This window comes from Littorina saxatilis, linkage group LG2 (assembly GCF_037325665.1).
Source record: "Littorina saxatilis isolate snail1 linkage group LG2, US_GU_Lsax_2.0, whole genome shotgun sequence".
NCBI classification, from domain to species: domain Eukaryota; kingdom Metazoa; phylum Mollusca; class Gastropoda; order Littorinimorpha; family Littorinidae; genus Littorina; species Littorina saxatilis.
In genome coordinates, this window is record NC_090246.1 from 52,768,350 (window position 1) to 52,794,405 (window position 26,056).

At 39.7% G+C, this 26,056-nt stretch overlaps 1 protein-coding gene and 2 long non-coding RNA genes across 3 annotated transcripts; 2 read left to right on the plus strand and 1 right to left on the minus strand.

Moving 5' to 3' along the window:
- Positions 1-1,619: 1,619 nt before the first annotated feature.
- Positions 1,620-5,786, minus strand: LOC138959216 (uncharacterized). The gene is made up of 5 exons (XR_011453661.1): positions 5,647-5,786; positions 5,183-5,351; positions 4,623-4,757; positions 4,149-4,307; positions 1,620-2,477 (listed from the first exon to the last, which is right to left on the minus strand). It is a non-coding gene; the product is annotated as an uncharacterized lncRNA (long non-coding RNA).
- Positions 5,787-5,948: 162 nt separating this feature from the next.
- On the plus strand, positions 5,949-8,404 carry LOC138959215 (uncharacterized). Its single transcript, XR_011453660.1, has 3 exons — positions 5,949-6,088; positions 6,650-6,742; positions 7,433-8,404. It is a non-coding gene; the product is annotated as an uncharacterized lncRNA (long non-coding RNA).
- Positions 8,405-10,475: 2,071 nt separating this feature from the next.
- On the plus strand, positions 10,476-19,265 carry LOC138959217 (pre-mRNA-splicing factor RBM22-like). The gene is made up of 9 exons (XM_070330611.1): positions 10,476-10,611; positions 12,373-12,426; positions 13,816-13,978; positions 14,288-14,388; positions 14,756-14,931; positions 15,452-15,652; positions 16,549-16,796; positions 17,237-17,404; positions 18,152-19,265. Exons 1-9 carry the CDS (start codon positions 10,558-10,560, stop codon positions 18,298-18,300), a joined length of 1,314 nt encoding a protein of 437 aa, XP_070186712.1. The 5' UTR covers positions 10,476-10,557; the 3' UTR covers positions 18,301-19,265.
- The last annotated feature ends 6,791 nt before the right edge of the window (positions 19,266-26,056 follow it).

The window sequence follows — 26,056 nt, forward strand, 5'->3', positions numbered from 1 at the left end:
ATTCGTTGTCCAGCACATACTGATCAAGCCTGTGAAGTTTACATTGAAAACTGTTGGCTCACCATCTCAGATCTGGCTAGTCTTTTCCACATTAATAAGAATAAGATCATCCTTCCACTTGGGACACAACCAAAAACCAATGCCCTCGCTGCATGCTGATAGGTTGGAATTAAAAACTAGTGGCTTTTAGTTTTACGAAATCAATTTCATGAAAATTCTCACTGTGCAAAAAGCACCCAGGCTTATAGTTTTTGGTATGTGACCCGGTCCCACATAATACCCGGCCAGGTCTGAGATGGCAAGCCGAACTTTACACCGGATAAGGGGTGTGCCTTTTTAAAGCCCCAAAGCTGCAGACAACCCTAAGACAAAGAAGAGAAGTGTTCAATACTGCTTCCAAGACAAGGCCGCCATGCGTGGTGTCCTAGGAGTAAAATAAGAATTCCCCACACTGGGAGGGGTCAGCTGAGCATCCCCACATTGACTGTAAATGGTAAAAATGTTTTATTTTTTGGGGGGTGGTGGTGGTGGGGTTCAACTGTTCATACCTAATTCTGACGATTACCTGTACAGTCCCCCGCGAAAGAAACGCAACTCATTCGCGCCCGCGGTTGCGAGTGATTTTTCGTCATTTTCAAATTGTCGTCAAATATGAACCAGATAAGATAAATCAAAAAGAAAAACAGATTTGTAGAGGATAATTTACTGGCTGTACGACAAGTGCATAGTATTTAATTGTTTTTATCGTTTACTTGTTCATAAGTTGTGTTAAACAGGGTAGGGGTCAAGCGAATCGTGATTGCAGGCAAACGTGTCTTCAACATGCTGAGAAAATCGTAAAAATGCAAACAAAAATACAAAAAAATAACATTTGTGGAGGAAATTCATTTCTCAACAGCACCATTTAATTAGAATTATTCGCCAAAGCGTTTAAGACTAAAATAAATGAGCAAAGATCACTTAGACGGTGTTGTTTGGCAAAAGCTTATTCGCACGGAATCGACGTGATGATTTTTTTTTTAAACAGGTGTTATTTGTGGCCAAGTGTCTGATCTACACGATCAAACTATAACAAGAAACAAAAAAGTGCGTGTTTTTTTTTTTTCTTTTTTACATCGATCGATTGGCGATAGTGATTCGTATGAAAATATTATGAAACCAAACGCATACGTCCCCCCTCCCTCAACACATATTTACACACACATGCACACAAATACACACACGCATATGCATTCACACACACAGACACGCACATCCATACATACACATAAACAATAAGTCGCATAAGGCGAAATTACAACATTTAGTCAAGCTGTGGAACTCACAGAATGAAACTGAACGTAGTCCGCCGCGAGTGCAAAACGCAGTGAAAGTGACGAGCCTGTTTGGCGCGGCAGCGGTTGCGCTGTGCTTCATAGCACGCTTTACTGTACCTCTCTTCGTTTTAACTTTCTGAGCGTGTTTTTAATCCAAACATATCATATCTATATGTTTTTGGAATCAGGAACCGACAAGGATAAGATGAAATAGTTTTTAAATCGATTTCGGAAATTTAATTTTGATCATAATTTTTATATTTGTAATTTTCAGAGATTGTTTTTAATCCAAAAACAGACGAACGCGCACGAAGAATTTCGCGTAGATCTGGACCGAAATTGGAAAGTGGTGACCGTGACGGGATGTGACGTCACCACTTCAACAAACTCGCGAAGATCGGAACTCACGAACTTTTGACGAAGGCAAACCTGGATGTCTCTAGTAATACAAGCAAGTCAGTAGCACAAAATATGAGAAACGAAGGGATGTAAGCGCTATTAATGCATACACGTGCGACATGCATGTAAAGTCTTTTGTTCATTCAAAAGCGTGTTATTCTCACAGGTGCCAAGAAAATTGCTTCCACATAATCTCACTTACTCTTGTTGCACATGTCAAATAGCAGAGCAATTACGTCCCTTTGTTTCTCAGATATTAAAATAGCGCTCTGCTTCATTTCATTAAAATTCTTGCTATCACAAAAGATATTAACATATTTTGTGGAGTAGCTAGATGAAAAACAATCATCGATGAATAAAAATTAACAAGCAGCAAGACTGCAAGTTTTCTGCTCCACTTTGCCAAACGTGTGTGCACAGTGAATATTTGTTTATGAACTGTTGGTGTTAGTCCTGAATGATGGCACCCATGTAAATGAGGCTTGATGCCGGGCTGCTTTGCAAACACAGCATTCAGAAGCTGTGGGTCAGCAAAGGTGTTGAATCTTGTTAGTGAGATGGCGCGCAATGATGTCCTGTAGCACTGGCAGCTGCCTGCACTCGCTCTTTGACGCTGGTCAAACTTCTGGTCGTAGGTGAAGTCCACCTCACAGAATATGATGATGGTAATGGTGAGGGAGTAGTTCAACTTCTGCTTGAACTATGTGGCCAGGCCCAGCTCCCTGACTTTGAAGTGGTCATAATCTTATGCAGGATACCAACCTGGGATAGAGAAGGAAAAATGGTTCTTAGTCAATGGCTGGGATTACAAACTAAATCACACACGGTCCTTAGTCAATGGCTGGGATTACAAACTAAATCACACACACACACACTAACACCAACACACACTAACAGACACATACACTGACACAAATATACACTTACAAACACACATCTTTCTTTCTTTCTTTATTTGGTGTTTAACGTCGTTTTCAACCACGGAGGTTATATCGCGACGGGGAAAGGGGGGGAGATGGGATAGAGCCACTTGTCAATTGTTTCTTGTTCACAAAAGCACTAATCAAAAAATTGCTTCAGGGGCTTGCAACGTAGTACAACAAACACACATTCACACACATTAGCAGTAACAAACACATACAATACATGTACTAAGAAACACACCAATGTATACACACACAGACACACACACACACACAGGCACACACACACACAGGCACACAAGCGCACACACACACACACACACAGGCGCAAGTCCACATATGCAAAATCAAAAGTCTCAGCCCAATTTGTAACAACAGAGAAAGAAACAGAGAGAAAGAGAGAGAGAGAGATTGTGTGTGTTGCAAGCATTACACAACTGATATTGAAATTAAGCACCACAGAAAACAAGAAGAGCAAACGCTCGATCGAGTCACTTTCGCAGTTCTGAATATTATATGAGGCATCAGATGGACAGGAAGAAATTGCTATTCACAACACAATGCATTCCTGAAGAATGAGATTGCATGGATCGAGCAACAAAATATTTACCTTGGCATTAAAAATACTCTCATTAATCTCACATAAACAAACCCCATTAATAACTTAATTCACATAAACTAGCATCATTAATTTTTTTTCGAAGCAATCATATTAACAGTAGACACACTAACATTTGTTACTCTTAGAGCTGTGTCACTTTTATAGTTTACGAGAAAAGCCCAACGTTAAGTTGTGTGTTGACGAACAGGAAAGGCTAGTTATCTCCCCTGTGTTTCCGATAACGTTTGTAAAAAGCTACAGATGTAAATAATTTGATGTAAAGAATAATCCTATAAAGTTTGAATCAAATCCGATGAATAGTTTCAGAGATATGATATTTCAATTTTTTTCCTTCAAGACATACCTGTGACCTTGAAAAAGGTCAAAGGTCACCAAAGCAGACGTCAAAGTGTAGAGGTCACTGGGAGTCACGTTCACATAAAATTTGAGCCCGGTCACTTTTATAGTTTCCGAGAAAAGCCCAACGTTAAGTTGTGTGTTGCCGAACAGAAAAGGCTAGTTATCTCCCTTGTTTTTCTGATAACGTTCGTAAAAGGCTACAGATGTAAAAACTTTGATCTAAAGAATAATCCTACAAAGTTTCAATCACATCCGATGAACTTTGTCAAAGATATAAAATGTCTAATTTTTCCTTTGACGCTGACCTGTGACCTTGAAAAAGGTCAAAGGTCAACGAAACCATCGTTAAAGTGTAGAGGTCATTGGAGGTCACGACTAAACACAAAATATGAGCCCGATCGCTTTGATAGTTTCCGAGAAAAGTCCAACGTTAAGGTGGTGTCTACGGACGGACGGACGGCCGGACAGACTAACACTGACCGATTACATAGAGTCACTTTTTCTCAAGTGACTCAAAAAAGACGACACTGATTTAAACAATTCACTTACTGGTCAACAGTGTGAACTTTCAGCACAGACAACGGAAACTTCGATGTTTTTTCCCTCTTCCGATTGAATAATTTTGGTACAATCATCTGTCATCAATGAACTCATCAGTCTTCCCACCAGTCCAGACACCTCCCCACCAATTGCAGACTTGCTTGTTATCTGAGCGAATAAAAATCAATATAAATACATGTGCACAGGAATGAGAACAAGGATTCTCAGTTATCACAAAAACAAACAAGCACAGAATGACAACATGTTTTCCTAAATGTTATTAAAAACAGAAAAGTTCATCATACCAGTCCATCACTGAAACAGAAACGGTTGATATTGAATTTATGAGTGTGTGTGTGTGTGTGTGTGTGTGTGTGTGTGTGTGTGTGTGTGTGTGTGTGTGTGTGTGTGTGTGGGGGGGGGTCTGTTACAAGCAATAAACAACTGACAACAATAATTATACATGTACCAAATTGTACTCACTGTTTTCAAAGCTGATAATTGTAAACCTTGATGGGTTGTCCCCTTCCAACTGCATGCTTTGGTACAGCCATCCTTCAGACTGTGGCCCCCTCCCATTGCCACCCCCATCTCCGATTGTAGACAGGATTTTTTCATCTGAAAGAAATAATGTCCAATTAATACGAATTTGCACAAAGGACTGGAAACAGAATTGTAAGTAATTCTGATTTAACCAACAAATGTACAAAAGCACAATGATAGATTATTTTCCCTAATATGTTCCAACTGACAGTTGAGTAATTACAGGTCACCAGAAAGGTCCACCACTGAAACAGGAACAGTTCAAATTGGAGTTTGTGTGTGTGTGTGTGTGTGTATATGTGGAAAGGGGTGGGGTGGGGTGGGGGATGCGTGTGTACATGTGTGTGTGTGTGTATATGTGGAAAGGGGTGGGGTGGGGTGGGGGATGCGTGTGTACATGTGACTGTATGTTTTGCAAGCATTACACAACTGATTATAATAATTATACAACAAATTGTTCTGTCAGTTACATTGAAAACTCATTTAAAAAAAACACTTACTGTTTTCCAATGCAAACCTTCAGCTTGTTGAAGAATGGAAACTGGTTTTGCTTTTTACCATCCAAATGCGATGAACGGCCATGCCATCAATCGGCTCACTTTTTTTTTGACCAGTTAAGGCACCTCCCCACCAAATGCAGACAGTTTTTTTTGTGGTATAACTATAAATCTGAAAGAATAAAAGCTATTTATTATGCACAACAGAATCATAAAAGGAATAGATTCTTAGTTCAAATCACCATTTCAGGCAACAACAACAATAAAGAAAAACAGCAAACACCTAAACACACACACACACGGTGACACACACACAGTGACACACACACACACACACAAACACACACACACATAAGAAACAAACACACTTTTTAGTCTTATATTCCAAGAAAAATACATAATAAAAAAGAAAAAGTCTCAATAATTAGCAAATCTATATCTTCCAAGTTCACTGAGGCAATACTCACTCAAAGTTTGTAAAACTCTTGAAACCAGTCCAGTAATTATGTCTTGCGCCTTCGGTCTTAGTATTGGACTGTCCAGTCTGGTTCGTTTCTGTTGGTGTATCACATAGTGCTCTTGCAACTGCCAGTTTTCAATCTTCCCAACGCATTTGTTGACAACGTGCCGTTACGTCCAAGTTCGATAACTAGGAACGAAAATTCTGAGTGACCTCCCTTGATCGCCAAGGGACAGTACTCTCAGTCTCAACCTTTCACAGTGGAATCGAAATTAAAAAAAGTTTCTGTAACAGTTTTTAAAACGCTAGCAACTTCAAAGCCAGTGTGACTGCTGACACATGTATAAGATAACATGCTACACTTCAGCATATATCAGGACTAATAGTAATACAGATCTTGTGACGCTGAGGCGAATGGCAAATGGAACTTTCAGCAGGAAGAAATTCAGGTAATGTTGAACTGTGCTGTTGTAAATTCATAGTTCACGATCCGTTGGCATTGTGATTGTTGACTTATTTTTCATACGAGTCACAAATATCAAAGCAATATCATGCATAACGATTGGAAAGGTGGATTTCTCTCTCTTTCTTTCCTGCCTTCTGTCTCTTTCTCAGTTTCAGTCTCTCTCTCTGTCTTTGTCTGTCTGTTACTCTCTCTCTCTCAATCTGAGACTTTCTCTCTCTCTCAATCTGATACTTTCCACACATGTGCACGCAGGGCACTTACTGTTCAATCTTACAGCTTCAGGTCAAATGCATAACTGTACAGTAAATAAGAGATCTCAGGAGAGGCATGGGGAGTTATTTTCGAAAATGATCTATTCAAAGACACTTAAAAATAAAAGTTAAATTTTTAAAACAAGGTTTGATTGACAACTGCTCTCTCCCCTCCCCCCACTCTATTCCCACTCTCTATCTCTCTGTCTTCATTAACAAGTAAAGATTTGAGTGTGTTTAGACTATTGTAATTAATGCAATTCACACATCAATGCTTTCAATTTTCATTGCAGGGTGGGAGGAATTACCATGAGGATGGAACAGAAAGCATTCACAGGGATGTAAACTACAAGGTACAACCCCGACATTCTGGCTGTTGAGGCCAAGTAAGTGTGTGTCACTGTGTGTGTGTGTGTGTGTGTGTGTGTGTGTTTGCAGGTAAAATCCTTGTTTAACGCTAAGATGAATCAGAATGTTCCAGCAGTCATATTATTATATTTATAACAGAAAATCATATTTGAGAGAAGGCAGTGTTATTGTCAGGCCTCAGCCTAGGGTCATTGATACATGCTGATATTATATGACGCATTGTTCTAATCCTTGGCTGGTCGGCCATCACATCATTTCGGCATGTTGGAGGTCTTCCGACAGAACAATTTGTTGTAGCTGGGACATCTTTACCTATGCATATTTTTAGTCAAGGTCCAACTGACATTCTATTGTCTTAGTCTGGGGAAAATTTTGTTGGAAGGTGTTCTGTGTGAGTGTGTGTGGGTGGGGTGGGGGTGTAGGTGGACGGGTTGGTAGGGCTGTTATCCGTGCCAGGCAGCATTGACATAGAGCATTTCATTCAAACACACAATGATGCTATCAAAGTTAGCAAATTCACAGAAGTAAATTCAACAATATTGGCATAATGCAAAGACAATTTAAACCTTATTTACCTTCAGTTCTATGTTCAGCAAAGAACAGCAAAGAACACCAACAAAGAAGACATAATTATAGTGTTTACACTGAAGTTCTGAAATAACACTGAATTCTTTGTTTTAAGATTGTTGCATTCTTTGTCTTTGCAGGTGTCATAGCATGTGGAGCAGATCTTCAAAGTCGCCTATTGCAGACATGTCATCGTCTGCACTGGTTGTATCAACAACTTTTTCCATGGCTACTGCTGCAGATTTTACAAATATATCGTCTGCTGCAAATTCAACAACTTCTTTGTCTGCTGGTGCTGCAAACTTAACAACTTCTGTGTCTGCTCCTGTTTAAAATTCAACAATTCTTGTTGTCTGGAGCTGCTGCAAAGTGAATGACTTCTTTGTTTGCTGCTGCAGATTTAACAAGTATATCGTCTGCTGCAAATTCAAGAACTTTTTTTGTCTGCCGCTGCTCCTGCTGCAAACTTAACAACTTCTGTGTCTGCTCCTGCTTAAAACTCAACAATTCTTGTTGTCTGGAGCTGCTGCAAAGTGAATGACTTCTTTGTGTGCTGCTGCAGATTTAACAAATATATCGTCTGCTGTAAATTCAACAACTTCTTTGTCTGCTGCAGATACTACACATTCAACAACTTCTGTGTCTGCTCCTGCTTCAAATTCAACAATTCTTTTTATCTGCTGCTGCAAAGTGAGCGACTTCTTCCTCTGCTGGTGGTGTTGCAAATAACCTCATATTTCCTTGTCTCTTCTGGCATCATTTCAGATGTATAATATATATCTGCAAAGACTTTTTTAAACCCAAAAGATGGAATAGAATTGGTAAATTTCTAGGTACAGAACCTAAAAGTGTGATATATCCAAACTCACTTCTAGAAACTTTAGAACTGATTCAACTTTTGACATTTTCATCATGGTTGTGTATTTTTTATTTTTTATATTGTGGAAATATCAGGGAATGATGAATAAATGTTTAGAACATATTCTCAAAACATGTTTCTAATGGTTTTATTTATTTGTCTTTTGTTTTGTTTTATGTTAGCATGTACACTGTTTGGCTCAAAATATGAGACCTGGCCAGTACCATCCTTCCAATGAGACAGAGATCAAAAATCAACAGCCTGCATGCTCTCCGGATTAAGTAATACAACAAGATAAAATAGCGTTAGCTGCAAAGTTAACCATTCTCACCAAAAACCTTTTTCAAACTTTGATTTGTTGGTGTTTGCTTGTCTTTTTTTAACACGGTTTTAGCTACATATATAACAAACACTACAACAACAGCAGACAGAAAAGATTATGGGAAATGCATCTTCAAATAAGAAAAAAAAATTACAAAGCAAAAAAAAAATTTAAATACAATTATTTTCCTTATGATTTGTTTGATTATGTTTTTGGGGGTTCTTTTTAATGTTAGCACTCAACGTGAAAAATACATTCAAACAGCAGTTGTATTATACTTTTATTTTGGTCAAATTGACATTAGCGGTAAACGTTAAATTAACGTTAATTTAACGTTATATTATGGTTTTATTTTGGTTAAATTAACGTTTAATGTTAACGTTAATTTAACGTTTATCTTGATGAGTAAACTAACCTAAATCTAACGTTAATTTAAGGTTCGCCATAAAACGTGAAAGAAACGTAGCCATAAAGCATAAAACTAACGTTAATTTAACGTTACATTATGTTTTTTTTTAATTTTTTTTTTTTTAACAAATACATTTTTTTGAAAGGTTTGTTTTTGATATATATGTCAATTAAAAAAAAATTATATTTAAAAAAAAAAAAAATTTTTGACATTTAAAAAAAAAAAGTTTCTTGTTCAAGTTGTTGCCACCACAACAATAACTTTTTTTTTTTTTTTTTTTTTTTTGATTTTGCTTTGATTTTGAACGGTTATGTGTCAACGTTTATTTAACGTTTTTTTTAACGTTTCAGTGCAAACCGTTTTTTAATTGTTTTCGGGCAAACGTTAAATTAACGTTTGAAATTGGTTTGATTTTGAACGGTTATGTGTCAACGTTTATTTAACGTTTTTTTAACGTTTCAGTGCAAACCGTTTTTTAATTGTTTTCGACCAAACGTTAAATTAACGTTTAAATATGGTTTGATATTGAACGGTTATGTGCTAACGTTTATTTAACGTTATTTTAACGTTTCAATGCAAACCGTTTTATATTGGTTTTCAGGCAAACGTTAAATTAACGTTAAAAAATGGTTTGATATTGAACGGTTATGTGTCAACGTTTATTTAACGTTATTTTAACGTTTCAATGCAAACCGTTTTATATTGGTTTTCAGGCAAACGTTAAATTAACGTTTAAAAAAGGTTTGCCATGAAAACGGTTTGCTTGTTAACGTTAATTTAACGTTAATTTAACGTTTGCTTTATAACCGTTTTTCTGCTAACGTTAATTTAACGTTGATTTAACGTTTAATGCTAACCGTAAACCAAAATCTAACCATGCAAACGTTAAATTAACGTTAAATTAACGTTAGCATGCTATCAGGGTAGGGCGCTTTTGACAGTGATTCGTGAAGGCCGCTTCACTGGTCCATATTAGGCGCCAAGGCTCCTAATACGGACCCTTTGTGTTTTTTTTCTGTATTTAGTTTTTTGTCTATCAAAGCTATTTCACTATAATTAGGCCTAACGGTTAACCTAAGAGAGAAGGACTACCAAACACAAAAAGAAACTTCTTCGCAAGAAAACAAGCTAGTTATCAGCATGAAACAAAAAGTGGTCCATATTAGGGGCCCTTCCCCTACATGCTTTAGTTTGATAGTGCAAGGTAGTGCAAGGCCGCGTGCGGTCGCGTAGTATTTAGTCAGACCATAAACAATGGTGTAAAAGATGGGAGCGAAAATTTGCCGAAATCTCTAAAAATCTAAAATTGTATATCTACTTTAAATATTAGTCATTCTACAATTCCAGAATATATTTTGGCTTATGTACGTTTTTGAAACCATACAGTTATCTTAATTTACTATAATATGTTCATATTTTTTTCAGTTCTCGTCCACTATAAGTTTGTCTTTATACCAGAGTTTCTACAAATAGTAATTATTAAATGAGATCGTAGAACGTTATTACAAGCATTTGAGGATACAGAAGTGCAGATTTGTTTCATTTTTCCAGTGGACAGAGATAACTTCAACTGTGTGTTACAAACCGCCGCTGTTACTAATTGATTCCTTTAGCAGAGCACTGTCATTCTGTTCTAAGAATATTCTGTAAATAGATATTAGACATTATTGCAAAGATGGCGACTTCCAAAGGTGCAAATACGTACAACCGACAAAACTGGGAAGATTCGGTAAGTCTTTCTGTTTTATGTATCCACTGTATTTTTTAACGTGTTTATTTAATGTCTATTCGGTTAAATCGAGGAGGCTAGTGTCTAGGGGTCGCACAGAACCTTGGTGGGGTGTAAGGACATGTAACGCACTGTTGCAGGTGTTGGTCCAGCTAAACATAGTAAAAAATCAAATTCATTTTGCCTTTTGGGCAGGTGCAGTGATGTTCCCAGGACTGGAGGGCAACAGGACAAAATGTCCTGAATCAAAAAACTAATAGGACATCATGTCCTGACTACAAAAAAACAATAGGACATTCAGATCAAGCGAGCCAATCATGGCACCTTACCTTTTTAGATGACTGAGAATATATGAATAAAGGTAAATAAAAACTGAACAGTTCTAAATTTATTTTAATATTTTAAATGCAACAGTGTTCAGTATGGTTACTTTCACACACACACAGACACATGCTTCAGAATGTCATAAGTGATCTTTCACACACACTGACACACACACACACACACACACACACACACACACACACACACACACACACACACACACACACGGATTTGCGAAAGTTGCTGCAACCAACGGTGAACGAGTTTGAGGCAACGCCATCCTGACAGATGGTGCAGAACATCAGTTCTTTTTCTTTGCTGTAGCTGAGCCAAGGGAACATAGAAAACCAGCTCTGCACAAACTTTCTGGTCGCCCCTACTTTCGTTTCTTGCGTCTCTTCCTGCGTCTCTTCCTGAGGTTGTAGATCTATTGGCTCACCTTCTGAGGCTTCAGTCTCCGACGGGGCCGAAGGCCCTGCAACTTGACTGTCCGTGTCGTCCTTTTTTTTTTAACAAAGCCACTCAAAAGTGTCTGCCCTTTTCCCACGCAAACCTTTTTCTTCGGCGGCATTTTTGCAGAAATGTGGCGGCGGAAGAAACGTGTCGCTGTCAAAAATAGCGAGAGTTGTGGCTCTTGTAATATTGTTCGGTCGAGAGTTGCGTCCCTTGTGTTATTGTTCGACCAAGAGTGAAAATTCAAGTTCAGTCACTTCAAGTAGGACTCGATTCTAACTCGTTTTAACGGGGTTTGATACTTCAGTTTGTACAGATTCTTCTTGCAGTGACCTCTCTGGACGTAATACTATCGGACAATGACCGCTGACTTCGCGATCGGATCGGACATTTGACGGGACAGAGGTGTTTGCAATCGGTCATTTTACAACTTAAATCGGTGTATGACCGATGACCGACGCCTCGGAACATCACTGAGGTGGACATTTATTTTCTGAGACAGGACATCCATAACACATTGCAGCCCTGAAAGTGGCGAGTATTTTACTCGCCATGGCGAGTAGAAACATATGTAACTGACGAGTAGAAATGTTCATCTACTCGCCCAAATGCGAATAAAGTTTTCATTGGAAAAATGTGTCCCAACCTAAAATCATGTGCCCCAACAAATGATCTTTGGTGTTTCTAACAAAAATACAAGTGCATAGAAGCGAGAAGCTTTGTTCATGTCCCACTTTCAAGCACCATTTTGAGACCATGCTTCGATAAACAAATATATTAAAAAATTTCACAAACACAACTTTTTTTGCAAACACGTTTTATTTCATCAGACAAAGTTGTCATGCATCACGTGAAACTATCAACTGAGTCCAAGGCTTTGTGAGAGCAAGTTTAAAGACCAGCAAAGTTAGTCACTCACTGATTGTGTATACATGTTACCCAGTATCAATCATGGACGTGCACATATATACTTTGTTCTTTCAGGAGTTTCCCATTCTTTGTCAGACATGCCTGGGGGACAATCCTTACATCAGGATGGTAAGTATTTTTTGTTTTTAAAAAATACATGTAGAGAAGTTTTAAAATTACATGTAGAAGTTAATTTTCTGTGTCATTCATAATTTATGTGTTGAGTACACAGTGAACATTATAGGTATAAGTATAACTTAGTTATAACTTAAAGTTTCTACAAGTATAACTCATATGAAAACACTTCTATTTCAAGTAACAACTAACATGTTATCTGATTTTACTTCATGAATACTGATTTTACTATTTTATTTTAATTTGATATTAAATAGCCATATCTAACAGGAATGTCGTTAGGCGTCGGACATCTGACATAGACCAATTAAGAGGCTCAAATGTCCGATTCACATAGCCGCATGGCGGTCAGATGTCCTATTGTTTTGAGCTGAGCGCTGGCATTGTCCGATAAGAACTCAATTCCTTCGGACAGCGCGATATTCGTTAATGTTCCTTTCAAGATACACATTTTCAAAAAGCGACCAAGCACTCTCGCGTACAGGTGCACTGAAGTTGTGCAGTGCGGATCTTGCGTTTGGGTGACACCCGTCTGCAGCACATTAAAGTTAGGAGTATGGGAGACAACTCCAACTGACTAAGTCTTGTGTCTGCTTTTCCTTTCAGTTCGAGACATTTTGACGAAGCGCACTGAGTTATGCCACCGAAAACTAAAACTAAAGCCTGCCAAAGTTCAACAAACGCTGAACACGTTTCTTGTGCTACATTTGGGTCAAATACCGGGGGTGACACAACGAGCGTCATTCTTGAAAATGAAAAAATTCTGACGTCCTATTGAAATTTCTGAAAGCGGTCAAATGTCCTATTGATGCTGAAGAGCTAGGACATTTGTCCTATAGGTATGAATTTGAAGCAACATCCCTGTCTAATAATGGTAGGTTGACGGGCGCAGTGGCGTGGTGGTAAGACGTCGGCCTCCAAATCGGGAGGTCATGAGTTCGAATCCCGGTCGCTGCCGCCTGGTGGATTAAGAGTGGAGATTTTTCCGATCTCCCAGGTCAACTTATGTACAGACCTGCTAGTGTCTTAACCCCCTTCGTGTGTACACGCAAGCACAAGACCAAGTGCGCACGGAAAAGATCCTGTAATCCATGTCAGAGTTCGGTGGGTTATAGAAACACGAAAATACCCAGCATGCCTCCCCCGAAATCGGAGTATGGCTGCCTGAATGGCGGGGTAAAAACGGTCATACACGTAAAAATCCACTCGTGCTGAAAACATGAGTGAACGTGGGAGTCTAAGCCCATGAACGAAGAAGAAGAAGAAGAAGATAATGGTAGGTTGTCGTGCAATGGCAGTTTGATGGATTATAGATTGACATGACTGTAGCTGTATCAGACTTTTTTGTAATCTGTGTATCTTGTTTTTTTCTTGATCTAAAAGACAAAGGAGAAGTACGGCAAGGAGTGCAAAACATGTGCTCGTCCTTTCACTGTCTTCCGCTGGTGCCCAGGTGCCCGCATGCGATTCAAGAAGACAGAAGTGTGTCAGACTTGCAGCAAACTCAGAAACGTTTGTCAAACTTGTCTGCTAGATCTGGAATATGGTAAGAAACTATAACTTTATTTTAAACTGCAGTGCAAAGGATCAGATTATCTTTGATCCAATTAAGAGAGAATGTGTATGTGTGACATTGTCATTGAAAATGACAGACTTTTTGTATTGATTTTTTTTTCTTTTGTAGCAAGTTGAAGTAGTGCTTAATATTAATATCCTTATGTTTTAATTTTTAGTTCTGTTCTCATAGTTTGTTTGTCCTGTTAAATATTATCCGTGAAACGTTACAAGTTTATTTGAAAAGAAAACGTCCAAAGTGAAAAAGTCATAATGTTTTGCAAACATCTTTACTTTTCAGGCTTACCGGTGCAAGTGAGAGACCAAGCTCTCAAGCTTCAAGAAAGCATGCCTAAATCTGACGTCAACAAAGAGTACTACACACAGAATATGGAAAGAGAGGTGAGTGTTATGAACTTCCAAAGTTGCATAGTATTGTTAACAATGTCAACTGTGAAACATGAACCCTTGCTTGTGTGTTCTATTTAAAGCAGTGATTGTAATAAGGCTGTAAACACTAATTACTTCGTACATTAAAACTTCATTAGCTTTTATTCCAGTTCAAAAGTTTGGGCTGCATGTAACGGTTGTATGGATGAGTTTGTGAGACAGAATGTTGAAAGTTCAGTAACGTTTAGCTAGTTTCTTGGTGTTCGATCACAACCAAAAGGAACCAAAACTTACAGCACAATATTAGTATTTTGTAATTAATATTATGGTCTGTACAAAGGAATGTTGTGGTGTAACTGCTATTTCTTTTTATTTTCAGATAGCTAACAGTGACGGGATTTCACCAGTTGGTGCTTTGGCTGGTAAAGCCCAGGCCCCAAGTGACATGCTGTTGAAGCTAGCCCGCACCACTCCCTACTACAAACGCAATCGCCCTCACATCTGTTCCTTCTGGGTCAAAGGAGAGTGCAAGCGTGGAGAAGAGTGTCCGTACAGGTGGGTCTTGTGAGACAGAAAATACCAGCAGATTTGGGGGGGCAATTATTGTTAAGTTTTACAATTCATTATGTATATTGAACCTGTGACTAGTTTTAAAGGAAGTTGACGCAGAAAATCATGAAGAGACTTCATCTGAACGGCAGGTATGCCGTGAATAAAAGAAAAACAAGTTTGCAGGATTCAGCAGACAAAATCTATTTTAAGTATTTATGAATAAAAAATGTGAAGAATGGTGAGCTCTTGGGAAAGATTAAATGTACAAATAAGCACAAAAAAGAAGAGGGGTCGAAATGGACTCAAGGTGTCCATCTGTCACACCCAGATATTGTCTTCTTTCTGCTGTAGGTGTCTGTTGGATATAAACTGCTCTCCACCAAGGGTAAGAAATAATTTTTTAAATAAATAACATTTCTCAACCCTAACCATGTAGTAAAGAGTGTGTGGAAAAGGGCATTTGAAAAAGAAAGGAACAACATGTAACTGTGACAACTGATAACCTGGCTGTCTTCCTCTGCAGACACGAAAAGCCCACCGACCCTGACGACCCTCTGGCTGACCAGAACATCAAGGACCGATTCTACGGGATCAACGACCCTGTGGCAGAGAAACTGCTGGGTCGCTACAACTCCATGCCCAAGCTTGAGACACCTGAAGACAAGAGTGTCACCACGCTCTATGTGGGAAACCTGGGGGACAAGGTTGGAGAGAAGGAACTCAGGTAAGATTCCTGCTTCGCTTGCCGGAACAAGAACTGCCACATGCAAGTGAAACAGAGCAACAGAAACTCTACATGTGCACACAGGCATACCCACACAATGCACAGAAAATGTCCTTGTTTGTTTTCAGTTTCAGTAATCATGCGGTTACATGTCCTCACAGTCACACAGATGAGGTTTGGGCAAATAATGAACATTATTTCAGGTTTTAAAGTGGAAGATGAGGCTGGGGACCCGGCGCTGTCTCCGCCTGGCGATCCGCGGGATGAGCACCATACCGTCGAATATCCGTTTGTATGGCCATGTTGGGTTTGATGCGTGCATGCCTGGTTTTCTCCTGTAGATGGGTGTCGGCACAGAAGGTCTGCCCGCTGTCCTCAGCCAACATGCTCCGTCTTCATGGCAGCTCAAATTTTTTATCGAGGTTCTCTCCTCTAGATCCGCCGTGTTTCGCCTAGGGGCTTTCGCTGCCTAGTTGATAGGGTCACCTCGTAGAGGATGTGGTCATAGACCACGCACGGTCGGTCTTGGGATAGGGAAACGTTATGCTAGTCCGGAGGGATTACGCCACAATGGCCACCTCGCGAAGACCCAGGGTCCTAGACTAGGGAGGTCCAAGGGGGAGCACCGGGAGGGCTACCCCTCTACCCGCACCTCCAACACAATCCCTTCCCCTGGTAGCTTCATCCCCAAGGAGGAAACAAAGCTACCTGCAACACCCCAAAAGTGGAAGATGACCTTCATTTGTTTATTAAACCATTTTATATATCCTTCCTTTCAAAATGATGGCTGCATGCTCTTTTAGATCATCAAGTCTTTTCTCTCAGAAAAACAAATTGGCATTGTTTCTCCTGTCTAGATACATTTGTCAACTTTATGTTTCCTTCATATTTCTCAGGGACCACTTTTACCAGTTTGGCGAAATTCGCTCAGTGAATGTGGTGAGCAAGCAGCAGTGTGCATTCGTTCAGTTCACCATCCGGGCCTCAGCAGAGGCGGCGTCAGAGAAGTCGTTCAACAAGCTGATTATCAACGGGCGTCGCCTGAACATCAAGTGGGGACGCTCACAGGGACAGCAGTTGGCGCCTCGCCCCCAGACTTCAGAGAGTGACGTGCCTCTGGAACCTGTGCCTGGTCTACCTGGTGGTGAGCTATTCGTGCATGTCTTTATTTTTGTGTGTGGGTTTGTTTGTTACCTGTTTGCCAATACTGATGTAACCTCACAGAGATGTCTTTACGTTTGTCCACCTATTTGTAGTTAGATAGTTTTTTTGTTTGTGATTTTATGAATAATACGTTGCTGCCCTACATGCCGACCGGCATAATCGGCAGTAAGTAAGTAAGTTGTTAATGATAAAGAAAAGATGCAGGGACCAGATTCAGTGTGCCTCACTGCTTTCAGTAGAGGGATGAGTCAGGAATAGAGGATAGTAAGCAAGATGTTTCTGTGTTGTGTTTCACTGGAAAAAGTGGCTTTTGTACAAATGTATATCTTGCTCATGTGAACTGTAAAAGAAGAAAAAATTATGTTTGTCTTATGTATGAAACTCTTGCTTATTAGTGAGTTTTGTTTTTATTTCTTCCAGCTCTGCCCATGCCACCAGAGGAGTTGTCCAACAATTACTTTAACCTGGGTGGAGGCCCTCCACCCAACATGCCTCCAATGCCTCCTAGAGGCATGCCCCCACGTGGACCTCCTCCCATGGGCCCACCTCCACCCTTTGGGATGCCACCCAGGGGCCCTCCCCCACCAGGTGTGTATTGTTCTGCGTTTTGACTTTTCCTGAAAAGCATGAAGATTTTTCTCTTGTAACCTGGTTTTCTTCAGAAGATTTTAAAAGATGCAAGGCTGCATCATGTTCTGTTTGTTTGTTTGATTTGAGAGGAATCCCCCCGCACACAATTTTATGTTGGTGCCCTGCCGTGCATATGCACATTTATATGGCGCATCTGTGATGAGTGCGTAAAAGATGTCTGACCTGAGCCTTTTCTCTAACACAACAACCTAGCTTCCTTCCCTTTTTGTTGTTGAGAAATGTATCTTCTGTGTTACTTTGTTGACTTTTTTTCCGGAGCAGTCTAGTGTTCACAAATCACGTGTAGTAGCAATGCTAGTAAAAAGTAAACAGCCAACTCCTTGACAAAGTATGACACTTCTGTGTTTGTTACGGTGACAGAACTTGCTGTCTCCTCTAAGAGGTGTGAACTGGAGCATTCACAGAAGTCTTAGATTGCTGGTGTTGGTCTTTTCTCTAATTTTGACTTTACAATGTACTTTTAGCTTTGCATTTTACTGTATTTATTGAAATCTTTTTTCTTAAGATGATACCAATGGAAATGTTAATATAAAACCTGTTACTTCAAAACAAAAATAACACACAACAGCATTCAGTTTTGGTAAGTTCTTTTTTAAATTGTTGTCAGCCTGGCACTGTCTTCATCAGGATGGTAAGGATAAGAATGATGGCACATGATTTACAGTGTACTTCTTTGTCTTTCAGGAATGCGACTGCCTCCCCCTCCGCCAGGCGTGATGCCCATGCGTCCACCCCCAGGTATGCCCCCTCGTCACGGCGGTCCAGGCATGATGCACTACCCCTCGCAGGACCCCACACGCATGGGGGCTGTACCAGGGGGGTCCAAAAACTGAAGCCGGTGATGCTGACTTGATAGTGGAATACCTGTGTGCCGCAACTCCTGTTGCTGGTTTCTCGTTCAGTAATAGGAACAAGACTCTTGAAAGTTGATTTATGTATGTTTGAATAGAAAATTGTCAAGTTCATGCTATTCTGTGTATATTACTGTATGACATATTTGTTTGATTTTGCTGATGAGAAATGAGTTAAGAGAATGAACAGGGTGAAATGAAGTTAACATTTTGTACTGAATTAGGTCTTGTCGGCTACCCGCTATTTTTCTTTAATGTAGACCCAGAAAGCATTGTTTTAAATTTATATGTTTCTTTGTGTTGTGCGAGTGAAAGAGATTGTATGTGAAGCTGTGCAGATGCTGCTATTGTGTAAAAGTGTCGAGTTACTTTCATTCCGTGCATTGCATAAAATAAATAGAAGATAGGGGCTGTGGATATGACCACTTTCAAAGACATGAATGAGAAATGTAAGTTGAGATTTAACGGGACATTTTATGTACTTGAGATGCTGTGTGCAAATGCCAGTTTATATAACTGTTCTACCCCCCGCGGGTTAGGGGGAAGAATTTACCCGATGCTCCACAGCATGTCGTAAGAGGCGACTAACGGATTCTGTTTCTCCTTTTACCCTTGTTAAGTGTTTCTTGTATAGAATATAGTCAATGTTTGTAAAGATTTTAGTCAAGCAGTATGTAAGAAATGTTAAGTCCTTTGTACTGGAAACTTGCATTCTCCCAGTAAGGTCATATATTGTACTACGTTGCAAGCCCCTGGAGCAATTTTTTGATTAGTGCTTTTGTGAACAAGAAACAATTGACAAGTGGCTCTATCCCCTCTCCCCGTCGCGATATAACCTTGAACGGTTGAAAACGACGTTAAACACCAAATAAAGAAAGAAAGAAAGATATAACTGTTCTACCATTATAGATATCGAATCGTATCAGGAATTAAACTCTTACATGTCAGTTTGTGTCTGTGTTCTTTCTTTGCTGCAAAAGTTGTACGTCTATATTTGTGCAAATACAGTGCATACTAACCTCCTCCTTTACATCACTGAACCAATGTTCTGTGCAACTCATGTTCACACTCACAGACCATGATATCTTGTATTACTGTATTGGCACTATCTCAGGGGTGGGACTTTTCCGCGGATTTCCGCAGACACAATTTATGTATTCCGCTGGAGTAATCTATGTTTCCGTGTCCCATTTCATCACAGTATCTATAACTTGTTGACTGAATGATATGGAGAGAAGTGAAGATGGAACAGAACACTGGAGGCTTGCGAGTTAAATTGTGCTGACTGAAAACTCCTGAAAACAAAAAGTTATTTTGAGCTTCAATGCATTGGGGCGTCACTTGGATCATACTATTGCCAGTAATGGAGTAAGTATGCACCATTACAATGTTACCATTGTTGTGTGAAAGTGTGTTTTTTGTTTGGTTGGGTGTGTTTTTGTGTGTGTTTTTTTGGGGGGGAGTGAGGAGAATGTCTTTTTTACCTGATCCAAACGAGTTGAATTTTAGTCTCAGAATGCACCAGATTGCACAGATTTTAATGTACCATTGAAAAAAATTTCGGGGGAGCCCCCAAACCCCCCTAGAGAAAAGGGATTTCCTCTTTTTTCATCACAAGAGAGTCCCACCCCTGCTATCAAAGAATGTGTATTCGTTGTCCAGCACATACTGATCAAGCCTGTGAAGTTTACATTGAAAACTGTTGGCTCACCATCTCAGATCTGGCTAGTCTTTTCCACATTAATAAGAATAAGATCATCCTTCCACTTGGGACACAACCAAAAACAAACGCCCTCACTGCATGCTGATAGGTTGGAATTAAAAACTAGTGGCTTTTAGTTTTACGAAATCAATTTCATGAAAATTCTCACTGTGCAAAAAGCACCCAGGCTTATAGTTTTTGGTATGTGACCCGGTCCCACATAATACCCGGCCAGGTCTGAGATGGCAAGCCGAACTGTTTACACCGGATAAGGGGTGTGCCTTTAAAGCCCCAAAGCTGCAGACAACCCTAAGACAAAGAAGAGAAGTGTTCAATACTGCTTCCAAGACAAGGCCGCCATGCGTGGTGTCCTAGGAGTAAAATAAGAATTCCCCACACTGGGAGGGGTCAGCTGAGCATCCCCACATTGACTGTAAATGGTAAAAATGTTTTATTTTTTGGGGGGTGGTGGTGGTGGGGTTCAACTGTTCATACCTAATTCTGACGATTACCTGTACAGTCCCCGGCGAAAGAAACGCAACTCATTCGCGCCCGCGGTTGCGAGTGATTTTTCGTCATTTTCAAATTGTCGTCAAATATGAACCAGATAAGATAAATCAAAAAGAAAAACAGATTTGTAGAGGATAATTTACTGGCTGTACGACAAGTGCATAGTATTTAATTGTTTTTATCGTTTACTTGTTCATAAGTTGTGTTAAACAGGGTAGGGGTCAAGCGAATCGTGATTGCAGGCAAACGTGTCTCTTCAACATGCTGAGAAAATCGTAAAAATGCAAACAAAAATACGAAAAAATAACATTTTTGGAGGAAATTCATTTCTCAACAGCACCATTTAATTAGAATTATTCGCCAAAGCGTTTAAGACTAAAATAAATGAGCAAAGATCACTTAGACAGTGTTAAAAAGGGTTGTTTGGCAAAAGCTTATTCGCACGGAATCGACGTGATTTTTTTTTTAAACAGGTGTTATTTGTGGCCAAGTGTCTGATCTACATGATCAAACTATAACAAGAAACAAAAAAGTGCGGTTTTTTTTTTAGTTTTTTTTTTTTACATCGATCGATTGGCGATAGTGATTCGTATGAAAATATTATGAAACCAAACGCATACGTCCCCCCTCCCTCAACACATATTTACACACACATGCACACACGCATATGCATTCACACACACAGACACGCACGTCCATACATACAGATAAACAACAAGTCGCCTAAGGCGAAATTACTACATTTAGTCAAGCTGTGGAACTCACAGAATGAAACTGAATGTAGTCCGCCGCGAGTGCAAAACGCAGTGAAAGTGACGAGCCTGTTTGGCGCGGCAGCGGTTGCGCTGTGCTTCATAGCACGCTTTACTGTACCTCTCTTCGTTTTAACCGTTTCTGAGCGTGTTTTTAATCCAAACATATCATATATGTATGTTTTTGGAATCAGGAACCGACAAGGATAAGATGAAATAGTTTTTAAATCGATTTCGGAAATTTAATTTTGATCATAATTTTTATATTTGTAATTTTCAGAGATTGTTTTTAATCCAAATATAACATATGTATATGTTTTTGGAATCAGAAAATGACGAAGAATAAGATGAAATTGTTTTTAGATCGTCTAATAAAAAAATAATTTTAATTACAAGTTTCCGATTTTTAATGACCAAACTCACTCATTAGTTTTTAAGCCACCAAGCTGAAATGCAATACCAAACCCCGGCCTTCGTCGAAGATTGCTTTGCCAAAATTTCAATCAATTTAATTGAAAAATGAGGGTGTGACAGTGCCGCCTCAACTTTTACAAAAAGCCGGATATGACGTCATCAAAGGTATTTATCGAAAAAATGAAAAAAACCATCCGGGGATATCATACCCAGGAACTCTCATGTCAAATTTCATAAAGATCGGCCCAGTAGTTTAGTCTGAATCGCTCTACACACACGCACACACACACACATACACCACACCCTCGTTTCGATTCCCCCCCCCCCTACGTTAAAACATTTAGTCAAAACTTGACTAAATGTAAAAAGACAGATAAACGAACAAAGTCGCGATGTGCAGGAGCGCCGCTACGCAGTGCTAAAATGGACGCCAAATGTCACTTTGATGATCGCTGTCCCAAACAGTTTGTCTGTCACTATTTCTCCAAAGTTATATTTCTCACATTTAAAACAACGGACAAAGACACACGCACACACAAACACTCATGCACGCACGCCGAGTCAAACATACACGGACGGACACACATGCACACGCCGGCCCGCCCGCCTGAAGGCACAACTACAATTCACACACACACACACACACACGTAGGTACACACACGTAGGTACACACGTAGGCAGGCACACACACACACACACTCACATACGCGTGCGCGCACGCGCTCGTACACAAACGCGAACGCACACGCCGAGGACTTTTTTTTTAAACGTAAACACAAACATACTGATTCACACACGGAAATACCAACACAAACGTGTGTTTGTTTGCGCGCGCGTGCGTGCGTGTGTGTGTGTGTGTGCCTACGTGTGTGTGACTTGTGATTGTGTCTTCAGGCGGGCGGGCCGGCGTGTGCATGTGTCGGGGTCCCGTGCGCCTGTCCTTGTATGTGTGAGCATGCGTGCGTGTGTGTTTGTGTGTCTGTGTCCGTTGTTTTAAATGTGAGAAATATAACTTAGGAGAAATAGCGACAGACAAACTGTTTGGGACAGCGATCATCAAAGTGACAGTTGGCGTCCTGAGGGCCAATTTAGCACTGCGTAGCGCTCCTGCACATCGCGACTTTGTTCGTTTATCTGTCTTTTCGTTTATCTGCAGGGGCGGACGAGGGGGGGGGGTTTCTGGGGTTTCCGGACCCCCCCCCCCCCCCAGCCAAAAAATAAAAATATTTTTGTGTTTTTTTTGGGTTGAGTTTTAATTTTTGGGGTCTTAATCAGTGACAAAATCTGCTGCCTGAAACTGGTAATGATCATCCTCAGAATGCACCAGATTGCACCATTTTGCATCCTTTTTTTCAAAATTTTCCGGGGGGGCATGCCCCCGGACCCACCTAGAATATGGAAAGCCGTTTGGCTCATAACCATTACACGTGTAATAAATCATAAATACACGTGTAATAAATGATTTATACACGTGTATTTATTTCTTATTGCACGTGTAATTTATCTTTTTTCTTATGCTATGGAATAGCATAATGATTAAATACACGTGTAATAAATATTTCATACACGTGTAAGAAATGGTTAAATACACGTGTAAGAAATGTTTATTACGCGCCTTCACACCCATATCTTCACAATATACTTTTGGAACCCCCCCCCCCATAAAATGAACTGATCCGCCCCTGATCTGTATGTATGGATGTGCGTGTCTGTGTGTGTGTATGCATATTTGTTTGTTTGTTTATTTGTTGCTTAACGTCCAGCCGACTACGCAGAGCCATATCAGGACGAGGAAGGGGGGGATGAAGGGGGCCACTTGTCAAGCGATTCCTGTTTACAAATGCACTAACCCATTACTTGTGTCCCAGCAGGCTTTAGTAAAACTAAATTAATACCTACTGGAAGATTACCAGTTTCCAGTATGTTAAAATAGGCTTAACCTATCTACTGCTGGACTTACATCAGAACACTAACAGATTAAACTATACATGAATCGCGAGACAAGCGGCAAGAGAAGAGATTTTTGGAAAAAATACAGGTGAATGAGCAAGAAGGCAGAAAAAAGAAAAGAATTCATGAAGAAAAAGAGAGCATGACAGGAAAGAGGAACCAAAAATCTACCTAACAGCAAACTAGAAAGCTCCTGCGGTTCCAAAAACAGGAGGGGCCTTTAATTTCATAACCGCAGTGCCCCACTGCGGGAGTGTATGCATATGCGTGTGTGTATTTGTGTGCATGTGTGTGAAAATATGTATTAAGGGAGGGGGGACGTATGCGTTTGGCTTCATAGTATTTTCATACGAAACACTATCGCTAATCGATCGATGTAAAAAAGAAAGAAAAAAAACACGCACTTTTTTGTTTCTTGTTATAGTTTGATCGTGTAGATCAGACACTTGGCCACAAATAACACCTGTTTTTAAAAAAAAATCATCACGTCGATTCCGTGCGAATAAGCTTTTGCCAAACAACCCTTTTTAACACTGTCTAAGTGATCTTTGCTCATTTATTTTAGTCTTAAACGCTTTGGCGAATAATTCTAATTAAATGGTGCTGTTGAGAAATGAATTTCCTCCAAAAATGTTATTTTTTTGTATTTTTGTTTGCATTTTTACGATTTTCTCAGCATGTTGAAGAGACACGTTTGCCTGCAATCACAATTCGCTTGACCCCTACCCTGTTTAGCACAACTCAGTTGTGAACAAGTAAACGATAAAAACAATTAAATACTATGCACTTGTCGTAACGCCAGTAAATTATCCTCTACGAATCTGTTTTTTAAAATGTTATTTATCCCCGAGTACGCAGTACTAGGGTCCAACAGACTTTAATTGTGTGTGTGTCTGTCTGTCTATCTGTCTCGACTTAACAGCTTATTGCTGGGAAACTACTGGGCGCAGTTCGTTCAAAAGTTGATACACTAACTTGATAATAGGTCCGATTGATCGTATTAAAACTTCATAATGTTACCTGGGACCTAAATGCCCCAAAAAACACAAAAGTTCTTGACGGTTGGACGAATTCAATCGGAGCGACAGCCAGCCATTGAGCTGATAGAACAGCCGAACGCGTGCGTCATGAAAAGCATGCGTATCGCATGCGAGACGATTTGCAAGCCAGCCAGCGGGTGGGGATTAATTTGGTCTCGGCAAAGAAACTACAGTGCAGGTTTGGTCTCGGTGAGACTGAAAGAGAGACAGAGAGCACGAGAGAGAGCGACAGGGACACTGTGTCAGTGATTCAAGGTGGTGGCTTGGTGGCCAAAGGGATCCGGGTTCGATTCCCGGCATGGGCGCTTTATTTTTTTAATTTTTAATTCTTGTTTACTATTGTTTATTATGAACGTTTTAATGTTTTATTTTACTCTAATAATTTTTTTAATTGTGTAAAATAAATAAATAATTTTTTTTTTAATTCACGTGCACAAGACAAAAACTTTCATACTGTGCCAAAGTGATCCGAGTTCGATTCCCGGCATGGGCGGTCTATTTTTTTATTTTTTTAATTTTTTTTTAATTCTTGTTTACTTTTGTTTATTATGAACGTTTTAATGTTTTATTTTACTCTAATAATTTTTTTAATTGTGTAAAATAAATTTTTTTTTTTTTAAATCCACGTGCACAAGACAAAAACTTTCATACTGGGGGAGCGAGCCAGTCTGAAGAGTACTCGGGTCCAGCGCCAGCGTTTTTTTTATCTTATCTGGTTCATATTTGACGACAATTTGAAAATGACGAAAAATCACTCGCAACCGCGGGCGCGAATGAGTTGCGTTTCTTTCGCCGGGGACCGTACATCCCCACCCTATGTGCCGTGCATAAATCAGTCCCAACATTGTGAGGGGTCATTTGTAAATGAATCGTTTTACCTTGAGCGGGGCACTGGTTGAGGTGGCACGATTACTCTCATTTTAATAGCCCCTTGTCTGCTTGTATTAGCGTCTAATGATGTTTTTACATTTAGTCAAGTTTTGACTAAATGTTTTAACATACAGGGGGAATCGAGACGAGGGTCGTGGTGTATGTGTGTGTGTGTGTAGAGCGATTCAGAGTTAACTACTGAACAGATCTTTATGAAATTTTACATGAGAGTTCCTGGGTATGATATCCCCGGACGTTTTTCATTTTTTTGATAAATGTCTTTGATGACGTCATATTCGGTTTTTTGTGAAAGTTGAGGCGGCAATGTCACACCCTCATTTTTCAATCAAAATGATTGACATATTGGCCAAGCATTCTTCGACGAAGGCCGGACTTTGGTATTGCATTTCAGCTTGGAGGCTTAAAAATTAATTAATTATTTTGGTCATTAAAAATCTGAAAATTGTAATTAAATTTTTATTTTGTTTATAAAACGATC

Excerpts from the sequence above, each read along its gene's own strand:
- LOC138959217 (XM_070330611.1), top strand. The coding sequence starts at position 10,558 with ATGGCGACTTCCAAAGGTGCAAATACGTACAACCGACAAAACTGGGAA. Across the intron at positions 14,932-15,451 it reads GGAGAAGAGTGTCCGTACAG|ACACGAAAAGCCCACCGACC; the intron begins GTGGGTCTTGTG and ends CTTCCTCTGCAG. Across the intron at positions 17,405-18,151 it reads CAGGGGCCCTCCCCCACCAG|GAATGCGACTGCCTCCCCCT; the intron begins GTGTGTATTGTT and ends TTTGTCTTTCAG.